General features: G+C 38.1%; 2 protein-coding genes across 2 annotated transcripts; one reads left to right on the top strand and one right to left on the bottom strand.

Annotated features, from left to right (window-relative positions):
• Positions 1-673: 673 nt before the first annotated feature.
• Positions 674-20,634, bottom strand: slc17a8 (solute carrier family 17 member 8). Its single transcript, XM_077516518.1, has 12 exons — positions 20,183-20,634; positions 18,055-18,310; positions 17,819-17,937; positions 10,741-10,855; positions 10,574-10,661; positions 9,941-10,027; positions 7,327-7,469; positions 7,091-7,240; positions 6,858-6,990; positions 3,010-3,120; positions 2,552-2,679; positions 674-1,621 (listed from the first exon to the last, which is right to left on the bottom strand). The coding sequence occupies exons 1-12, from the start codon at positions 20,272-20,274 to the stop codon at positions 1,292-1,294; spliced, it is 1,752 nt and encodes a 583-aa protein (XP_077372644.1). The 5' UTR covers positions 20,275-20,634; the 3' UTR covers positions 674-1,291.
• LOC144015979 (E3 ubiquitin-protein ligase TRIM35-like) lies at positions 13,131-15,103 on the top strand. The gene is made up of 2 exons (XM_077516523.1): positions 13,131-13,206; positions 13,443-15,103. Exon 2 carries the CDS (start codon positions 13,621-13,623, stop codon positions 15,001-15,003), a length of 1,383 nt encoding a protein of 460 aa, XP_077372649.1. The 5' UTR covers positions 13,131-13,206; positions 13,443-13,620; the 3' UTR covers positions 15,004-15,103.
• Positions 20,635-22,291: the final 1,657 nt, after the last annotated feature.

Below are 22,291 nucleotides of genomic sequence, written 5' to 3'. Positions count from 1 at the left end.
GTAGTTACATTGGCCAGCAAATCTTATAATAACAATAATAATAATAATAATAATAATAATAATAATAATAAAAGGAACTGCCTTAATTGCACCCATGACATGTGTGACATCCAACCCCCCCTCCCCCCCTCTCCGTCCCCCAAAAAATGGCCCCTCTGGATTTATTTTGTGCCCAGCACAAGTCTAGCACAAGGCGGTGTCGAAATCTGTGCTGGGGTGAATTAGACCTTGTGTTTGTATTTTCAAAAGTATGCACAAGCTAGTGCAGTATGGCAGATTTAAAAAGGACATTTTGTGGCGGTGTTGGAGTGAACACAGTTAGCTTGATTGAAGGGGATCTTTTCATTCCTAATATTTGTGTATTTCTTGACATGGCAGAAGAAGAAACTGATTTGCACTAGTCTGGTGGTAGGTTGGAGTCTGCAAAATATGTTATAAGAACTACAAGCAGAACTCCATGGGTGGATCATATAAAGTTGGTTATAGGGAGATCACAAATCTTTGAAGTGAGCACTATGGAGACCTCCATCCACCCCAATTGTTCATGTCCGCTCGAGCACAGATGTGCCGTCTTTGAAAACGTGAGGCAGATGTGCTCATCACATTACCATGGGATTGAATATGATGCATTTTGCATTCCCTCAACTGAATGCAGGATAAAAATTGAGTTTATTACATTTATATCAATTCAATTAAAACACAAATCAAAGTGATATTCTCTCCAATGTCAATGTTATACTCTTGTGCACAGAACAGTTTTTATTTGTCAGCAGTATGGGTTATTAAAAAAAACAAACATCAAAACAATAAAAATGCTCAATTTAAATGCTTTGGAGATGAACTCAACATCTAGTTGTTATGAAAAAACAGCTAAGATTTACAGGATAAATACTTGAACGTAGTCAACTGCCGAAACATCGAGCACCCCTGCAGGCAATTGAGATCCAACCCAACACCACATTGTCTTGTATTGGATTATTACATTGTGCAGGCATAGCTAATGTTTTCACTCCTCAATAACATTCAATCAAAAACCGCACACTTATCACTATGGTCTGCTACGTTGCATAGATAACGCTTGACATTTGACAAGACAAATGAATTCTGAAATAATGATAAAGATACATTTCAAGCATTTCATCGTTTATAATGAATTGCTTTCAAAGACAAAGCATCACTCCAAAACTGGTATTTTCATATAAGTTAATGAAAGTTGGTTGAGGCCCATTACACTTCAGTTCCACAGGTGTAAAACTGCATCAAAGTGTGAAAGTCTTTATCCCCACAGAGCTCACTGGTATCCATTCTGATAGTCTCCATTCGCATAATGTTCATCTTCCTCTTGCATGCTCACCCCTCTCTTCTTTTTCCAGCCGTGATTCCGACCTGACGCGTTATCCGTCGTTCCGTAACTCATTTTGGGAGCTGCCGCGCTCTCGCTGTTGAGCTCAGATTCTTCAGCTAGCTCGTCCTCTTCGATGAAGCCGCATTTTTCCTCACTCGTATTCTCGGGGTTGGCCCAGTCCTGCTGTTCTCCCGAGGCAAAGATAGCGTAGAAGATGACCCCTGTGTAGTGAACCATGGCGGCGATAACAAAGACATTCTGCCACTCAAGACGGGTCTGTTGGAAGGGAGGAAAGAGTCGAGGAAAATCCTGAATGAAACACTGCTTTTTTGATGATGCACCTCTGAGATAAGAGGGATGGTGATAAATCCACACCCTGACAACTGCCGAATATGATTTACACCAGGGGTGTCCAAACTACGGCCCGGGGGCCATTTGCGGCCCACCGTCCATTTTTTAGTGGCCCGGGACATATGCTAAAAATGGCATTTGACTCAGTTAAAAAATAAATAAATAAAAACAAAAATGTTTGGAGATGGTCAATGTAAGAAGGGAGGGTGTCGAAAAACACAGGTGCTATTAAAGGTTATTTTAGTTGGCTAAAAGTAACGAAAAAGCTAAAATTCAAAAAACAATTTTGTTAACGAAATAAAATAAAAACAAAGATGCTTTTAAAAAAAAGAAAACTGAAACTACATTTTATGTTTACAAAACTAAATAAAATAAAACTAACTATAATTATAGCAAAAATGTATTTCGTTTTAGTCTTTGGTAATTAATTTAATCCATGAGCCTTTGAGAATGATTTTAAATGTGATTTTTAGTAGGTTTATTTTGATATAAACCGGAATAATGATGTCGCGCCCATGGTGTTTTTTTTTTTAAAATATTGCACACAACACTACACATAAAAAAAAAAACTAATACTGAAACTAACTGAGCTAAAACTAAGCATCTATTAAAGAATTAAAACTAATAAAAAAAAAAAACTAACAGAACCACCGTGAAAACCAATTAAAACTAACTAAATTTAAAAAACGAAAGGACTAAACTCATTTTCTCTGCAAAAAGAAAAAAAAAAACAGTTGCGCTTTCATCACATTATACAAAGTACAAAAAATATTTTTAATCGATCAACCACTACTATTAAAATAATAATAATAATAATAATAATCATCATCATCATAATAATAACAATAATTTTACCTTGTGGATGGTCAGGGCTCCAACAATCAGGGGACACACCATTCCAGACAGCGTTCCCACCCCATTGGAAATGCCCATCAGGATGCTGGCATAGCGAGGAGCGATGTCCAGATGATTGACATTAAACCCTGCCAAAACGGTAAGCATGTGATTGTGTATTGACAACGTTCATTAATAATGCTTGTCTAGAGATTTTTGCAGGTGCAAAAGGGGGCTGGCTATACACTACTCACAAAAAAGTTCTGGATATTGAGCTTGTGGGTGAAATTTCTGAATGAACCTGCACAGATGAACTTATTTTTAGACCTCTAAACTTATGAATTGTAACATTAGAGCGCATTTTAGGTTCATATTGAAATTTCCCATTTTTTGTGAGTAGTGTATATTGGTATATTGTTGAACTAGGATCCCACTGATAGGTCCCAAGTTCCGCGGCAAATGGGTCCATTTTGTAGTACCTGAGATGGCAAATCCACTGAAGCCTACAGCAAGCACCAAGAAGGAGATGGCCACAGCTCGGGTGTGTGAAAATCCGACCACCAGCAGCAGAGTGGCCTCCATACCAAAGCCTGCAAAAAGACAACATATGGTAACAAACATAATCAAATACCGTTCAGCGTTCAATCGCAGTCAACAGGGTGTGAGCAGTTTAATTTTCCGGTCACATGCGGCAGTAGCGATTTCCAAATTCAATTTTATGCTTTGAGCAGCTTTAAAAGGGAAGTCAAATCCAAAAAATATCTTTACAATAATATATTCTATGCAGCCACAGTAGTCTAAAGACACTACTCTGATTAATATTGTGTTTGTGAGTTAAGCAGCAAAATCCACCCGTTTTTATACATTTCAAGGGACGTACATTTTGCCATTTGCTGTTGACAGAAAATGACATCACAGTTGCTCAGGGCTCAGGCATTGACCAATCACAGCCTACCTTGCGAATGACCAAATTCAGAAAGAGGGGAGCCCTGAATGATCGTTACATGAGCCCTGAGCAACTGTGATGTCATTTTCAGTTAACAGCGGGTGAGAAAACGGCCGCCCTCTGAGATGGATAAAAACAGCTGGATTTTATCATCTGCAAATAGTATAAGCTTTAGTGACTGCGATTTATTAAAAATATAATCTATATAATACATTGAAAAGCTTTGGACCCAACACGGAACCCTGGGGAACACCACAAACAATGTCAAGTTCTTCTGATGTATATTGACCCATTTTAACATGTTGTACATATCTTATTGTAATTTAATAAGACTTCCGTGTTTAGATATGTGGGGGCACATACAACATTATTGTAAAGGATATTTTTCCCTTTTAAGTACAGTAATGAAGTACTTTTACTTTGTTGCATTTCACCACTGAATTTCTGCATGCCCTCACACACAAGTTCAGATTGATCAATGCCATTTGAGTGGGAACATTCATACGCACGCTTGGTAAATGAGGCCCCTGGTTTCAGTCTGTCCTCTCCGCATTTGTTTGCTGTCTCGGTCCAAATCATGTCTTCTTCTTCTTCTACTTCCTAGTGTTTGCTTAGTTATTTTGTATCCTGTAACTGTTCATTTGGACTTCCTTTGATTTAATATTTATGGTAAATTCAGAGTATTCAGAGTTTGCTTTCTTGGTCCATATTCTTAGTACCTTGTTTGCCTTTGTTATTTTTAGATGAAATTGTTTTATGAGCATGTTTTGCCTCTCTGCTTCCCTGCAATTGGGTCCTCTTCGCTGCTTAACTGTAACAGTCAGTTAATCGCCTGCGGTTGGCCAGCAACCGGTCCAGAGTGTACCACTTGGTACAAATTAAGCTGGGATAGGCTCCACCTTATCTATGGCCGAATGAGGACAAGCTCTACGGAAAATGGAGTGATAGACTGATGCTGTAATTGCTGGAAGCACATTGGTTTGAATATCCAGGTGGTATGCATGTACTGCTCAAATTGAAGTCGTGGGCGACATGGTGGTTGACTGGTTAGCATGTCCTCTTCCCAGTGCAGAAGGTCGTGCGATCTTACCCACATTCCGTCCTTCCTGGGTGGGTTGCAGTGTGCTTGTTCTCCCCATGCCTGTGTGGGTTTTCTCCAGGTACTCAGGTTTCTTCCCACATTCCGAAAAAACATGCATCGAATGCCATGATGAACACAGCTGGGATAGGCTCCAGCATGCCAGTGACCCTCTTGAGGAAAACGGTTCAGATCATGGATGGATGGAAATGTAAGATGTACGGTATAGGGTAGGGGTCAGCAATCAGCAACCTTTACTGTTTAAAGAGCCATTTTAGACCAAACAAATAAAAAAAATCTGTCTGGAGCTGCAAAACATTTTAACACTGTGATGAAGGAAAAACAGTGTGTTAGTGTTAGTGTTTTTTTTTTTATTTTGTACTGAGGGCACAAGAGCTAATTAGAGCTGCACAATAACATAAAAACATGCAGCATCCAATACGTAGAGATTCATTTTCTTATACCTTGTGTCTTTAGTTTTTTTTGGATTTTGGGATTTTTAGAATTCATTGTTCATACATTTACAGATTGTTGTGCGTTTTGGTCAAATTTCTGACATTTTTGGCAATTTTATGGATACATTATGGTCATATTCTGTCTCCTTCCTTTTTTGGACATTTTTATGTAGGGGTGTGAATTGCCTAGTACCTGACGATTCGATTCGTATCACGATTCACAGGTCACGATTCGATTCGATACCGATTAATCCCGATACGAATTTATAAGTCGATTGTTGCGATTTTTTTTCCATTCAAATTTAGAAAATACTAATCAGTAAGCTTGTAGAGTGTAAGATTTATATGAAAATGTATTATTTATTTATCTGAAATTTCAGTCTTATAGAGGTTGTAATCTGTTTCATGTTTGAACAGCATTAAAATAAAATATTAAGGCTTAATGTTCCGTTCATATAACATTCTTCCATGCTCAAGGTGTGAATCCTAACCCGAATTCAGACGTTTTGTTGAATATTTTTCCATTAAAAATGGAAGTTTAAAAATCGATTCACACACACACACACACACACACACACACACACACACCCACACACACAAAAAAGGCAATGATGATAAGACGTTGAATCGGTAAGACTACCGAATGAACAATTCTGAGCTCTTAAAAAAATAAAAATAAAAAAAAAATAAATAAAATAAAATAAAAAAAAAAATATACTGGATTTCGATTTTTTATTGAATCGATTCGAGAATCGCGCGATGTAGTATCGCAATATATCGCCGAATCGATTTTTTTTAACACCCCTATTTTTATGTCTATTATCCATCCATCCATTTTCTTGACCGCTTATTCCTCACAAGGGTCGCGGGGGCTGCTGGCGCATATCTCAGCTGGCTCTGGGCAGTAGGCGGGGGACACCCTGGACTGGTTGCCAACCAATCGCAGGGCACACAGAGACAAACCACCATCCACACTCACAAGCACACCTAGGGACAATTCGGAGCACCCAATTAACCTGCCATGCATGTCTTTGGAATGTGGGAGGAGACCGGAGTACCCGGAGAAGACCCACGCGGGCACAGGGAGAACATGCAAACTCCACCCAGGAAGGTCCGAGCCTGGACTCGAACCGGAGACCTCAGAACTGGGAGACGAACGTGCTAACCACTCAACTATCGCCCTATCATTATTATTATTATTATTATTATTATTATTATTATTATTATTATTATTATTATTATTATTATTATTTATTTATTTTTATTTATTTTATTTATTTAATTTTTTTTTACACAATTGTTCTGCCGTCTTTGCATTCAATTTTCTTACAATTTTGGCAATTTTTTGGTCATTTTATGGTAATTTTCGTGATTTCTTGTTTTGTTTCTGGACATTTTATTTTTACTTTTAAAATGTGTTCTAACATTTAATGTAATTTCTGCCTTTTATTCTTTTGTTTTTGGACATTTTATCGTGACTTTCTGAACATTTTCTGCTTTTGAAATTTGGACTCTGGCATTTTAAATTATCTATTTTTTCTCTTTTTTTTTTAATCTAAATGGGTTAGGGTTAAAAAAAAATTCATTTAAAGAATGTTTTATCTAAAAAAATAAAAATGTAAAAATAGTCATAATAATCATTTCTACTAACTTTTGTAGATCCACAGGGCTGCAGGCTACAGACCCGTGGTAGAGAGTTTACTGGTGAACAAAATGAACATGGAGAATAACCTTTTCATTGACTCACGCTCTGGGATGTCGTATTTTCGTGCTTGGAAAAAACGACCAAATTGAAACCACCTATGCGGTCCACTCAGTTGTAACACATGTTGTGTTTCCTCAACCTACCTCCGCAGTTCATGAGTTTCCTCACATTTGTAGTTGACATGATTTTGTTGCTACGCAAAAAGTCCGCCAGCTGTCCTCCAATTGGAACAACAATAGTCATCACCATGTGAGGCACAGCAGACAAAATCCCCACCTGTAAGAGCATCACAGGTTTAGGAGATGTAACATAAAATACCATTGCCCTGATTCATGGTCTCTGTCGCATAAAAGTGTGACGATATCATGAGGTCAACCTTGCTGATTGGGAACCCAAAGACCTCTTCAAAATATGCCGGCTGGCTGATGAGAAGCAGGTAGAAGGTCCAGCTGCGGCAGAAGTTAGCCACGATGATGGCGTAGACTGGCATGGAGGTGAAGAAACGACGCCACGGTGTCTTGAATTTCTTACCGTATAAAATGTGAGAAAAATCTTCAGATTGTCGCGTCAACATGTATGAAATGATCATTTCACTGACGGCTGTTCGCTTACCTGAATGACACTCTGGTGGTGGATTGTTTCACCAATGGTGGACTCAATGTATGTCCTTTCCTCATCCGTGATGGTTGGATGTACCGCAGGACTTCCATAGGCCAACAGAAGCCACAGGACATACCACAGGATTCCAAAAACACCTTTTTTTGGTCAACGAAATACAAAAGTGAATAATAAAACTTACTAAGTGGGCAAAGTCCTTTGAAAGTTTTGACGAGGAGCTAGGAAGAACCATGAAACCAATTTGAAAGCTTGACTCACTACCTGAGACGCTTCATTATTATTCAGATGAAATAATGAGTCACAGCACCCAGACGGGATGGTGCTACTTTACATCAATAAATCATGAGATCGTATCAGACAAAAAGCAGAATGGCTTTTTATTAAAACACATCTAGCAAAATGTGAATTTTATGTCAGCGTTAATCGTTTTAATCCATCTTCAAAGCAATTCAGATAAGGTTTATTGTGCAACGCATTCAAAGTACAGCTAACAGTAAAGTATCTTGATTGTTTGGTGATGATAAGCATCCAATAATGATTCCACGTGGTGTTCTCGCATGTTTGTTGGCTGACCTTATATATTTTTCATTTTATACAGTATGCAACTTTATCGTGTGAGCCCCTAGTCATATATTCTTAATAAGTGTTGTGAATAAATTAAGCTATCCATTGTTTTTCCTCGAAAAATATTCACTACTGGTGGGTGATCCGTGATACTGAAATTCATAAAATATTGGAAAGTGATTTATGGTTTATGCTAACTTATACCGAATTTGGTAATTTGCTAGATGCCACAGTCAAATTAAATGAAAAATTTTCTTTACAATAATATGTTCTATTAATCCCAGCTCGTCTAAACACTGTATTCTGATATATTGTGTTTGTGGAATATGAGTTAAGTGGCAAATCCACCCAATTTTACCCAACTCAGGGGGCGGCCATTTTGCCACTTGGTGTCGAGTAAAAAAGACAGATTCTCACGGCTCATACAACAACCAATCACAATTCGCCTGTTTTCTGAAGCTGAGCTGTGATTGGTTGTTACTTGAGCCCTGCAAAAGGTCTCCGTATTTCAGCAAAGTTAGAGTAAATAACAAAAATAAATTGTTTGGGCAAAAATATCAACTTTAGGGTGTTTCCAAACATAGCCTCCTTGACGTCTCTATTTTCATTTCCCAGCTGCACAAAAGTTACAATTATTTATAAGTGTATGAAAATAAGCAATTATTAGTGCATCTTTCACCAACATGTTTTTAGCCGACTTTAGTTAGCAGCCCATCTCGGAAACCTGCCTCAAAATATCCCGCAGATCTTTGCCTCTAACATCACCTCACAAATGATTGATATAAATGGACATAACAATAAAAGTAATCTAAAAAAAACACACCATAATGTGGCCATTCAGAACGAAAGCTAACACACAAGAGGTCACAACGGCATCCTACCTTGGAGCAGAAGCGAATGTCGTCATCTGTAAAAACCGCCGCGAAGGTTTGTAATCCACAGAGATAATCTTCACTTCTGGGATCTTTTTCTTTTTCGAGTCTACCGGTATCTCTACTTTTATGTAAATGAATGTATTCACGCACTGAAGCATTTCACAGTGACTACTCATGCAAGCAGCCAAGCAGCTGCCACCAGAGCAGAGTGACAGCATGGATGAGTGTCATTAAAAGTTGTGAAAATGCGGCAATGCCTTGTATGTAATGTAGGCTAATGTAATAATGTATTGTAAACAATGTAATGTTTTGATCACTTCTCAATGTCGTCAATTTCATGAGACGACCTCTATGAATGATGACATGCCACTTGATCGACACGAACATCTTACCAGTTAGAAATGCACGAAGCGACTCTCGCTCTTCAACATTCAACAAGGAAACAGTGAGTAATTCTGCGGGAACAGAATTAGTGTCCATTCGTCCATTCGTCCATGTTAGTTTTGTTTGTTAGCCCCTTCGTCAGTGCTGGCTTCCTGGTTTCGTCACAATTGCATATCCCGGCCTCAAACACAATGTCGCTCTGTGATTGGCCGGCAGTTATCTGCTGGAGCGATACAAGAGGAATTCTCCGGAGTTTATGAACTCACAAATACCGCGAGAATTCATCTTGCGAGAGCAAGGTTAGGTTGCTACAGAAATTTGAAAGATGCAAAACTTAAAACTCGTTTTACTCATAACTAGTCAATTCAACCTGGCAACATTAAAAATACTGTAACTTTGTGATTTTTTTGTTTTTTAGGTATGTCCATGTATTATATATCATTTTAAAGGGAATTAAATATAGAATTAACATATATTAATATGTCAATTTTTTTACACACGAGGACCCTTTTGTTTTCACATATTCCACAAACAGAATATTAATAATAACATATTATTCGAAGGAATTGAGGGGTGGTTGCTCCCCCCTTTAATTCATGAAATTGGTTTCCAGAGTGAAAATTAAAAATGACTTTCAAGTCTTGCACGCTGAAATGTTTGAATTGTGAACAATTACTCTCACAGATTATTGTTGAATTAATGACTCAATGCTCAGAGCAAGTCTACACTTGTTTTCTTTTACTCTTGCTAGACATGTTTGAATTTTACATGCATGACTTTCTTACCATAGGTGTAAAAGACTGACGGCCACCCATTGTACTGAACCAACACACCAGCCAAAGGCATGGCGATCACAGCTCCTGCATATGATCCTAGAACAAAAGGGGTTATATTTTAATATATATATATATATTTATAACAACAACATATATATTATAATATATATATATATATATTTTATATTTTATTTTAAGGCCATAATGTTAGCGAAACTTTCAGTTATCTGTAACTGTAGCGTTATAAACTTGATTGTTGCTGAACTTGCTGGCATGCACAATGCAGCGGTGGGTGCCTATAAGGAAAATTACAGTGTGTAGACAAAGGTATTTCTATTGCATAATAAAGTTCTACAAAATATCAGCACGTGTCTGTAGACATTTTACACCTGTCAAAAAGAACATTTGTAGATCAAACATAACATCTTGAGCCTAGCTCAGTCTAGTTCACCCACAGTCGCCAGCCAGTTGCAAGGCACATATTGGGAAACAACCATTCACACCTACTGACAATTTAGTATTAAACTAACATGTGGAAGGAAACTTGAGTAGGTTACCCAGAGAAAGGTTCCAGCAGGGGTACAATTGCGGTACATATATTAAATGGAAGAACGGATACTTTCTTTCGTAAGTTTAACTCACCACAGAAGGATGTTGTGGCCAGTCGACTTCGTTCAAGAGGTGGGGCCCATTTTGACCACATGCCATGACACGCTGGGTAGGTGACACCCTAGAGGGGAAATGTGCCAAAAAAAATAATTAAGCTTGTCCATTAGTCATTTCAGAACTTCACAATTGACATTTCTTACCTCAACTAAGCCCTGCAAGATGCGAACAAACATGACACAGCCGTAATGCACCCTTGCTGCAGATGGGATAAACATATTCAGCACTGACGTCAAGAAAATGGCAGCTCCAAACACCCTGCAGTGAGAAAACAAACAAACGAAATACAGTATTTTGAGAGTGGATTCTGGTATGTACATCTGAAAGAGGAATTCAATTTTTTGACATTTGCCACTCCATTTGGCCGTTACAGAAGGATGAGGATACCAATGAGGATAAGTCTGGCCTCTGAAATATTCTAGCGGAACCTCAGACAAGTGGAAGGTGGATTAGAGACTGTCAGCATGGTCCAATTGTACATGGTACAACCAATTGGAGCAGACAGGCCACAGGACATAAGGGACTGTCAAAATTTACTGACGCACCCACCTCTGAGGTCTGACCAGCGTGGTTTTTGGAAAAACTTCCATTTCCAAAACTTCCAGCATCCAAAGAATCCATCCATCCATCCATCCATCCATCCATCCATCCATCCATCCATCCATCCATCCATCCATCCATCCATCCATCTTCTACTGCTTCCATCCATCATCCATCCATTTTCTACTGCTTCCATAGATCCATCCATTGATCCAGCCATCCGTTTTCTACTGCTTCCATCCATCCATTCATCCATCCATCCAACCATTCATCCATCCTTACATCCATCCGTCCATCCATTTTCTACTGCTTCCATTGATCAATCCATCGAACCATCCATCTATTAATCCATCTATTAATCCATCTATTCATCCATCTATTCATCCATCCATCCATCCATCCATCCGTCCATCTTCTACTGCTTCCATCCATCATCCATCCATTTTCTACTGCTTCCATAGATCCATCCATTGATCCATCCATCCGGCCATCCGTTTTCTACTGCTTCCATCCATCCATTCATCCATCCATCCAACCATTCATTTATCCTTACATCCATCCGTCCATCCATTTTCTACTGCTTCCATTGATCAATCCATCGAACCATCCATCCATTCATCCATCCATCCATCCATCCGTTTTCTACTTCTTCCTTCCATCCATCCATCCATCCATCCATCCATCCATCCATCCATCCATCCATCCATCCATCCATCCATCACGGATGATCTCGAAGGGGGAGCCCATACACCCTGCATAGGAAAGCTCATTTTAGCCACCATCTGGGATCTTGTTCTTTCGGTCACAGCCCATAGCTCCATATGTGAGGGTAGGCTCACTTTCTACTTTATCATGACAGACTTATACAGAGTCCATGTCACAGCAGTCGTTGCACCAATCCGCCTGTCGAACTTCCGCTCCTTCTTGCCCTATCTCAAGAACAAGATCCCAAGATACTTGAACTCCTCCACTATGCAGGATCTCATCCCCAACCAGGAGAGGGCACTTCACCCCTTTCCAACTGAGAACCATGGTCTCAGATTTGGAGGTGCTGATTTTCATCCCAACTGTTTCACACTCAGCTGCGAACCACTCCAGTAAGAGCAGGAGATCGTGGCTTGATGAAGCCAATAGTAATACGTCATCTGCAAAAACAAAAAATGACATACTGAGACCACCAAACCGGACCACCTCAATGCCTCGGGTTTGCATAAAAATTCTGTCCGTAAAGGATATCAACAGAATCAGTGACAAAGTTTGTACAGTATTTCCAAACGTCACATTGTTTCAGCAAGTGAATATGTTATGCCTTTTCTAAAATTAAATAAAATCATACTATTGTATGATATAAAAATGACTTAGATCTAAAATATATCCAACCAAAGTATACTTTGAATGTAAAATTGCCCTGGCTGCTCAATCATCACTGTAAATGTTAAAATGTCATAAGGCTTATGAGTGCTGTGGTTGGTTCATTGGTATCGCAAACAAAACCTAATGAGCAAGACAGGACACAAAGCCAAAACAAGAAACAAACGAAAGAATGATTTCCACAAATCATAACACACTACAAGTAGGGTAAAAACCCACACTCGCTAATGATGCACAATGTGTAGTAATCACTTATTTTCTTACACTTTGTCTGCAATTTTAACCTTTGGGCTGCTGGGAAATGAAAATAAAAGACCTTAAGTTTTTGATTGCCTGAATCTACTTTTGTCAATTACGTAAAACGTGACCTTGCAGCTTGTGGACTCTCTCTCCATGGTAGGTCACATGCAAAGAATGATTTGGAAATCAAACTGCTTTTTAATTTGCCTTACTCGTTCCAGAAACAATAAACTGAAACTGTATCTCAATGTTGGTGTTTATATTTTAAAAGGAAAATCAAATAACCAGTTATTTTTCTATTTTTAATATCTGTGTCCAAACGTAATATCCAATGACCAAAACAGACACTGAGTTTTGTAATGTAGCGAAGCGAGTTTAACGGGTTTGTCTGCCGTTTAGGTGCACTCTTTGTGTTTGTCATTGCTTCCTGCACATTGAGCACAAAGCATGAACTTAGGGTAAGCTGCCATTTCTTTTCAATGCGTTTTTTCTCCTTTTTCATATGTGAGCAAGTTAAATTTCAGGACTGCATTTGCTTTTTGTTCCACAGTGGCTTTATGTAGCACATAGTTGAAAATTTGTTGTGTTTTTGTTATTTAAACTTCACTAGGTTTTACTCGGTGTGAGTTGTTGGATTGAAATGTTTGTTCCCCCCTATGTGCAAGTGGTAATAGATGGATTTTGTGTGATCCAGAAACAGTGACGGTTTTGCTGCGGTCAAGTGAGAAAACTAAAGCAGGAAGTGCCCTTGAGAAGTTTTTCAGCAACTGTCAATTCCTACACCCGAGACAGGGGCAGACGCACTGTGGCTCTCCTGAAACTGACTTTTGAAGGCTTGTCGACGGAGTCGGTATCTTCTCTTCGCAAGGACCATGGCTAGCCAAGTTGAGGACAATCTCAACTGTCCAACCTGTTTGGAGATTTTTAAAGATCCAGTCATTTTGACATGTAGTCACAGCTTCTGCCGCGCGTGTGTGCAGCAGTGGTGGGAGAAGAAAGGAGATCGATCATGTCCAGTCTGTAGGACAGAGTGTCGCTTGATTGATGTACCTTTTAACTTGGCCCTGAGGAATGTGTGTGAGGGCTTTTCACAAGCCTCAATGGAGTCAGACTACATCTGTAGCTTGCACAAGGAGAAACTGAAACTCTTCTGTTTGGACCACCATCAGCTTGTGTGCCTCGTCTGCAGAGATTCAAAAATCCACACTGGTCACAAGTTCCTTCCCTTCGAAGAAGCTGCACAGGATCACAAAGAGAAACTTCTGGAAGGCCAGCAGGATGCAAAGAATAGACTGGAAGATTACAATCAGATAAGAGACGACTGCAATGAACAAGCGACGTACATCAAGGTCCAGAGGGAGCATATGGAGCGCAAGATTAAGAAAGATTTCGAAGAGCTTCATCACTTCCTGCAGGTTGAGGAGGAGGCCAGGTTGTCTGCTTTGAGGGAGGAAGAGCAGCAGAAGACTCGGATGATGAAGGAAAAGATTGAGGCTCTCAGCAGAGACATGGCCACTCTCTCGGACGTTATCAGAGGCACAGAGGAGCAGCTGACATCTGACACGGTTTCCTTCATGAAGAACTTCCAGACTGCGATGACCAGAATCCAGAAGCTGCCCGACAAGCCCAAGCCGCTCCCACAAGGAGCTCTGCTAGATGAAGTCAAACATGTGGGCAACCTCAAATTCAGCGTGTGGGAACGAATGAAGGATATGGTCTCCTACAGTCCTATTATTCTGGACCCAAACACGGCCAGCGCAGGACTCAGTCTGTCTGAAGATCTGACCAGCGTGTGTTTAGGAGAAGGACATCAGCATCCAAACAATCCAGAGAGGTTCAAGTGGAACGTTGTTCTCGGTTCTGCTTTGGCCTCAGGAACACACGTGTGGGATGTTGAGGTGGGAGATAACACAGCCTGGATCCTGGGGATTGCATGGGGGGACCCTTGTTTGCCAGATGCCATGCGCACATGGACCATTGCATTCTGTGATGAGAGATACAGAAAGTTTGCTGAGCCACTTGGATCCTGGAATCCGCCTGTGAAACTGCAGAGGATCCAAATTTGTGTAGACACTAACAAAAAATCACTTTTGTTCTCTGACTCTCGTACAAACACTGATCTAGGCAAAATAAATCCTTCCGATTGGCCACATTTGCCTGGGAATACAAAAATGTTCCCTTTCTTTCACACAGATGATAAAGTTCCTCTGCAAATAATTCCACTTGCACCTCATGTGACGACTCAAAGTCAGTGATGGAGATGCTTTGCTCCTACAATCGTCATTCAGTAATTTTTTTTGTACGAGATCTTTCTGCCCAAATTTATATTTTACATTGAATGACCTGTTCAGTAAACTAAATAATAATAATAATAATAATAATAATAATAATAATTATTATTATTATTATTATTATTATTATTATTATTATTATTATTATTATTATTATTATTATTATTATTATTATTATTATCAATATTATTAAGAATGTGTAAGAAAGAACTCAATCTGAGAAAAAAAAATTTTGTGGTTTGCCAAAATGTAATAAATAAATAATTAAATGTGCCATTAAGTGTTTTTTTTTTATTTTACTCTTTATTCAATTATTTCAATGTTTATTTATCTCAAAATCTATGTATTTCTTCAGATTTTTATAATATTATATGTGTATTTGTTACAATTTGTTTATTTTTCAAAACATTTATATGTCAAATTTTTTTCAATATATTTGATACAATATGTCTTAAATATTTCAGTTTTATATATTTAAAAATGTATTCAATAGTCATTTTACAATTTAAATATTTATTCAATTATATGAATATTTATTTATGTATTTACATTTTATTCAGTTATATATTTCAATATTTATTCCAATACTTACATATTTATTTTAATATTGTATTTCATTATTTATATCAATATTTATACAATCATTTGAGTGTTGATATAAATAACAGTATTACTTCCCAATTTTTTAACATCAATAATTTTATTCCAATATCTACAGTATTTTCTTATTTCAATATTTATTGTTAGTTTCATTTAATATTTCTTATTCAAATATTTTTATTTGAATAATTCTTAATTTCTTTAATGATGTCACTAATTATTTTTAGATTTATTTTTTATTCAATGTTTAATCATTTCAATATCTATTTAAATGTTTTAATATTTATTTCACCCTTTATTTCAATATTTGAAAGTAAAATTAAAACAAAATGCTTAGCATTTTGATAGTTATTCAAATATTTCAACTTTCCAATAATTTTCAACGTATTTCAATATTTATTTCAATATTTAAATATTTTGCAATTCATTTAAGCATGTATTCAATTATTTCACTATTTATATAAATATTTATTTATTTTTGTATTATTAAAACAATGAGCCAGAGAAGGCCTAAGGTAAGGATAAGTCATATGTACCGAGTGAAATCAGGCCATACTTTTCATTACAAGAGGAGTTGAGCCACCAAAATGGAATAGTCTTCAGAGGTGAGCGTGCTGTCATTCGTGATTCTCTGATGACAGATATCACTACCTGGTTAAGTTTCATTCCATCACATCTGAGCGAGGAAGGATGCATATGAAGAGATAAAAAAAAAAAAAAAAAAATGTGTCTACTGGCTTGGTATGAATAACCACGTTAAGGATAAGGATCTTAATAACAAGCAGCAACGTCAGAGTGCCTATCACAACAAATCAGGTAGAGACAGTAGCACTTGCTCGGGGTGATAATGTGAGACTATAGCCACTCCCACACCACATATTCTGGAGAATGTGCAAGGTAGTGAAGCCAGGTGATAGAAGGTATTATTTGGTTTAGTTGCGCTCTGTGGGTGTTGTTCGGAGAAATCACGGTCACCTCTGGGATGGACTTTTACCCTACCAATATAAAGATCAACATCCCCAGTCAGCCAGCCAGCCAGCCAGAGTCTTAGGCTTATGTTAAGATATTACATAACCAGAAAAAAATGGAATCTAAGAGGCATCCTATTTTTTTTTTTTTTTTTTGTCAAATGTCATGACTGGGTCACGCCAGCGTTAAGTTTGGGTCATGTGTCTGTTTTGAACTGACGTTTTGAACTGATGTAATCGGCGTCTAGTTACAACTGGTTTTAAGCTATGTGATGTCATGAGCTATGTGATGTCAAGAATCTTTAATCTCTTTTTCTGGACAACAGCCAATCAGATAATTCCACTGTCTATTTAAGACAGACTGAGAAGTGTGTGTCTTTGTCGGTTTATTAACTCTGTTCCAAGGGGGCTTGGCGTCTCGTGATTCTCGATGCATTCTCATTGCTTCTCGTCTAGTCAAGTTTGTTTTACACCTCTCGATGTTATGCGAATAAAGAGTTAAAATCTTATTTGGATCCGCGCTTTTGGGATCCAACCTCAGAACGTAACATCAAATAACATCGGGTTGACTAAGTAATGCCTCTGAGTCCACAGTTTCTTCATGAGTGGTGTCATGATTCTTAGCTTTTTCTCCTTCACTGACTCCCTCTGTTCTCTTTTTCCAAAACAGGGTGTAAGTGACACTTGTAATATTCCAGTGGCTGGTGTTTCAGAAAGAAATCAGAGGCAGGATCTTTCATTATTAACTCTGTCAGTGGCGTGTCGTCTTTTCCTGTGAGGCTTTTATTACAGGGCGACTATCTGCTCCATCAGCACTGCTCAGAGCAATGAACAGGTTTAACCATTTAAGAACACCACCCTCGAGCTGCCGCTTGATGGTTTTTGTCTTGTTTCATAGAATAAATATGTTCTCATGTAATGATGACAACATTCACTTGAGAAAAAGTTGGGTTTATTATTTGAGGAGCTCAATTATTAATGAGTATGCTAAGACTTTGTAAAGACTTCGTACACTTCTGTAAGTCAATAGAGTGACCTACTGCTTGCCAAATAGTGAGCCCACATCTAGCTCAAATGCTTGGACTTGAATGGCAGTACTGACTTATTAATTCTATTGAGATGAAACTCACCTGGGAGAAACAAGCAAAAAAATCATGTGTCATATCTTGAAAAAACAAACTTTATAGAATTTGTTTTCAAATAGATTTGACCTGTTGGCAGACAGCTTGTTTGAGATGAAACCACCAGGAATTTGAGTGACGATGTAGCCCCAGAAGAATGAGCCATGGATCAGCCCAACTGTCTCCGGGTCCCAGTTGAACTCAGCTTTCTAAAGAAGAAAGACGAGTTAAGAAGATGGGCTGTGTTTAATGAAAGCGCACAGCTTCCCGATGAACTTTCACCCTGAAAGTCCCTTAAATACCGAATACCACAAGTGAATGTCTACCTGGAGTACTTCAGTTCCATTCACATATACAGTGTTGTTGTTAACCATCTCGACAATTGCAACACCGAGATTACAACGGATGCCAAAGGAGATGCAGAATCCCAGGCCACTGAGAATAGCGATGATGTAACGCTTGGGCAGACCCCCACAGCTACAGTCCAGTAGTGGAGCAGGATGAGATGTGGGTGTCACCGGACGCCCATCCTCAGTCAGTTCAATGTGACTCGCCTCTTCTACATTGCTGCCATCTATTTTCCTGTGCATAAAACGGTAGAACAAATCAGATGTGCTATTAGCAAAGTGTACTTATTGGCTATGTCCATCCACTACTAGTCCTTATTTGTGTTGTGGCTGAGCTGGAGACTGTCTCTAGCTGACTTTGGGAAAGATGAGGGGTAAACCAGGTAACCAGTCAATCGCATAATATTGCGATTGATTTAAATGTTTGTGCTTACAAAGTATCCAGTACATGTGTATACAGTACAGGCCAAATGTTTGGACATACCTCATTCACTGTGATTGCTTTATTCTCATTCCTACTTCCAACACGTGGAGTTATGTACTTACCATTAAAATAGGTGAAATAACTGAAAATTTCTTCAAAAATAGCCACCCTTTGCTCTTATTACTGCTTTGCACACTCTTGGTATTCTCACCTCTGGGAGTTCCTTCAATACTGTTGGAAAACCATTTCAGGTGACGACAAAACTCTTGAAGCTCATGGAGGGAATGCCAAGAGTGTGAAAAAAAAAATCATCAGTGCAAAGAGTGACTATTTTGAATATAAAAGATGTTTTCAATTATTTCATAGTACATAACACCATGTGTTCATTCATAGTTTTGATGCCTTAGGTGAAAATCTACAATGTAAATAGCAATAAAAATAAAGAAAATGCATAGCAGAGTAGGTGTGTCTAAGCTTTTGACCTGTACTGTATCTGTACAATCTAATAAGACCCAAACCAAAATCACTTTAAGGAAAAATAGGCGTTTTAAAAAGCTATTAATGTTCAGTTTTGTCAGAGAGGTATTCATTGAACATGTTCAATATCGTAACTAGTGTAAGTTTTGGTGGTGTATATCGTATATATAGTTTGCTACCTCATGTATAGTATGATGCAGAGAAGCTTGAATGGCAAAACTAAGCAGAATTATGAGAGGGGAGTATTTTTAAGGTAACTGTTCCACTAGTACTTTTGATACATACATTTCCTTCCAAAAACAATAACAGATCCTACCAGATAACAGATCCTATCCTAATATAAGTTTTTATTTTTCCCCTTAAAATTGCATGAAATCGATGTCAATTTTCTATTCTTGTAATTTCTAATTTCTAGTTCCTGATCATAAACGGCCACAAGAGGGCGGTGGATACTGGTATTGGCTGCTGTTGCGAATAGTAATAATATTGGTGTTTTTTTAATTGGTGTTTTTTTGGAGCAATACTACAAGTATTATGACAATATGGGGTATATGCCACGGAAGAGGCGGGACTTCCGACTTCCATGATTTTGCACGAGTTTGGTTCCGGTCCAGGTTACGAACGCGCAACCGAGGGGCACAAAGTCGGAAGCACAAGTATTTTTGACGCAGCCCACACATCGCAAACCGAACCGGAACCAAAGCTGATGTGCAAAAACACTCCTGCCTCTTCCGTGGCATATACCCCATTACTGCCGTACAGAACCAATATGTTTTAAAATAGATTATGCTACATTATATTTCCAGATTTGGAGGTGATTGATTGTACATGAGATGTGTCAATGTGCAAACATTACAAATGTAGGAACGCACCATATCATTTATAATACTGACTCAAAAAACTATATCTATATCTTACATATGTGCAAAAACTGCACACACAGACTCACACATCCTGTGAATTATTTATCCGACATGAGGTATGTATTACAGTTTTTAAATTGACCCGAGATTAAATTACAGACAGGTGGAAATGAAAAGCACAACAATCAAGTATTTACTGTTTGTGTATTATAATGTTTGTCTAAGTTATGCCTCTGATAGCAGATGTCACAAACCACTGAGTGAACAAACAATACTTCTTCAAATTCATCCCTCACTGCAGACAGCCGGCAAAAAAATAAATACAAATAAAACTTTCTCTCACCTTTGCAGTTTCCCCAAAGAGCTGCCCACTGTATTCTTCACTTCTTCTGTCGCAGGGTTTAGCATCTTCCCCCTCAAAGCTCCCAAAGACATGTTAGTGTCTTTACCTTCTTTATTTCAAATGTCTTGATACTTCTGACCTCCAAAAATCCACTAGATTTTCCCCATTCTTGGTGAGCTTACGGCCGAAGAAGTTGTGTCCGCCTTTGAGTAGTGCCAACGATAAAATGCACGTTATCCAACCACCCTGTCCGAGGATTCAGTGTGTTTCGGAGAAGTGGGGGTAGGGGTTGATGATGTTGGTGTATTCCCAAATGGCAGTTTCATTTCTGAAAAGTTCCATTTGAGAAGAGGACTTCAAAGTAAAGTAAAGTGCATATGAAAGCAGAGGATCCAGTTGGTAGTTTGTGGGCATGGTGATCATTTTTAAACTAAATCCACACCTTCCTACTAGCTCTCTATGACATGTACTCCCAGCAAGGAGGAGCAGGTATTGCCCAACCCCTCGCATGCAACACGCTCATCCTCTTTATCGTCACCATCAGCTGCACTCCAGCATCATCTATGCAGGTTCATTTGATCTGAGCCAGTCAGGTGAACAATGAAAGATGCATGAGCTTGACAACTTGCATATGTGCCCAAATGGGAATCGTATTATTAGCTATATTGCTACTGTCATTGTACTAATCATTGCATTGGTATCCGTTTATAATGTTTTGATATTAGGGTTGTTCAAACTTCCAAGGGGTCACCTACTCAAGTAACTAATTGATATGCCAACATATAGCGGATTGCCAGCTTTAATACGACTCACTTGGTGAGCAGTTGTCATGAGGCATTTTATCATTTTTGGCTTACTTCTAAAATAAAGGCAGTGAAAACAAAACCATTTTCTCTCAAGCAATAACATTAACATTGTTAACAGAAATGACTGCCATATACAGTAATAGAGCAGCTTTGCATCCTCCTGATTCCCAGCCATATTTCTCTCCATGAATTTGTATCTTTAACTGATTGTATCGACTCAGGCTTCAGTCTTTGGATATAATATTTTTTTGAAAAAAGGGGTCCTTTTCTTTCTGAATTCTCCAGCTCGAGAAACTGAACATTAGAAAATGGTATCTGGGATGCTTCCAACTTGCTATATAAATAAAGATGACTTGACTTTGTGTGATCAGTTTGAGGAAGGCACTTTACTGTTCCAGCACAACTGCACACCAATACATATTGTTAGGTGGGTTTTGTATTGAAGAATGTGAGAGTTCTGACCTCAAAGCCTTAAAAGAGTGGAAACTGGTAGGCCTATAGCTGCAAAGGGGGAACAATTTTATATATTATGAAGGGAATGTTGCTCTTGGCTTTATGTTTATTTATTTCTCTTTGATATTTATAGTTGTAGTTTAAAATGTGCATCATAAATCAATCTATGTACGTGATTCGGTAAACAGTGTTTCCCAACCTTTTCTGAGCCAATGCACCCATTTTACGTTTTACATTTTTCATTTTACGTAAGCACGCCACTAAAAAAATAAAATAAATAAAATAAATAAAAATACTCACAAATGGACTTATTCAGTGTGAAATCTGAGCCTTCTTATTTGAGCACTTAACTTATGTACCTGCAGAAAGCCATGACTTATGCTATTATGAATATGAATACAGGTTTACTGTACCTTCGACCATCTAATGGAAACCCATTTAATTGGTCATTGCTGGCATAGGTAGACAAAAAGTTATAATTTTATTATACATTATATATTCATCATGTTTTTTTTTTTAAAATAAATTAAGTGACATTAGATACTCTCCTGGCAAACAGTAGCAAACTAACAAAATGCCACAAAGCATTTTCATTGATAGTAATTCATTTTAAAAGCAATTTAAATAGTGATAGTTGTAATTTGAAGATTAATTTAAACTACAAATTAAACAGTTTACCTCATTACATTCACATTGAATTAACCTTGACTGAGGCAACTAAATAGACTAATAAAACGCTAGTTGTTAACCATTCCATTTTTGAACAGTACTAGTGCACAATCTAGTGGTCGGAGTGAGAAGTGTTGAGGGATTAATGCAGACCTCTATAAGAATTGAAATAGTACGTCTG

This window comes from Festucalex cinctus, chromosome 3 (genome assembly GCF_051991245.1).
Source record: "Festucalex cinctus isolate MCC-2025b chromosome 3, RoL_Fcin_1.0, whole genome shotgun sequence".
Taxonomy (NCBI): domain Eukaryota; kingdom Metazoa; phylum Chordata; class Actinopteri; order Syngnathiformes; family Syngnathidae; genus Festucalex; species Festucalex cinctus.
Note: the sequence above shows the minus strand (reverse complement) of the source record. Positions and strands in the feature narration are given on the sequence as shown.

Coding starts and splice junctions, on each gene's coding strand:
- LOC144015979 (XM_077516523.1), top strand. CDS start 13,621: ATGGCTAGCCAAGTTGAGGACAATCTCAACTGTCCAACCTGTTTGGAG.
- slc17a8 (XM_077516518.1), bottom strand. CDS start 20,274: ATGTCTTTGGGAGCTTTGAGGGGGAAGATGCTAAACCCTGCGACAGAA. Junction 10,856..17,818: donor AACAAGCTGTCTGCCAACAG/GTCAAATCTATT, acceptor TTCTCACTGCAG/GGTGTTTGGAGCTGCCATTT. Junction 6,991..7,090: donor TTGGGTTCCCAATCAGCAAG/GTTGACCTCATG, acceptor ATGCTCTTACAG/GTGGGGATTTTGTCTGCTGT.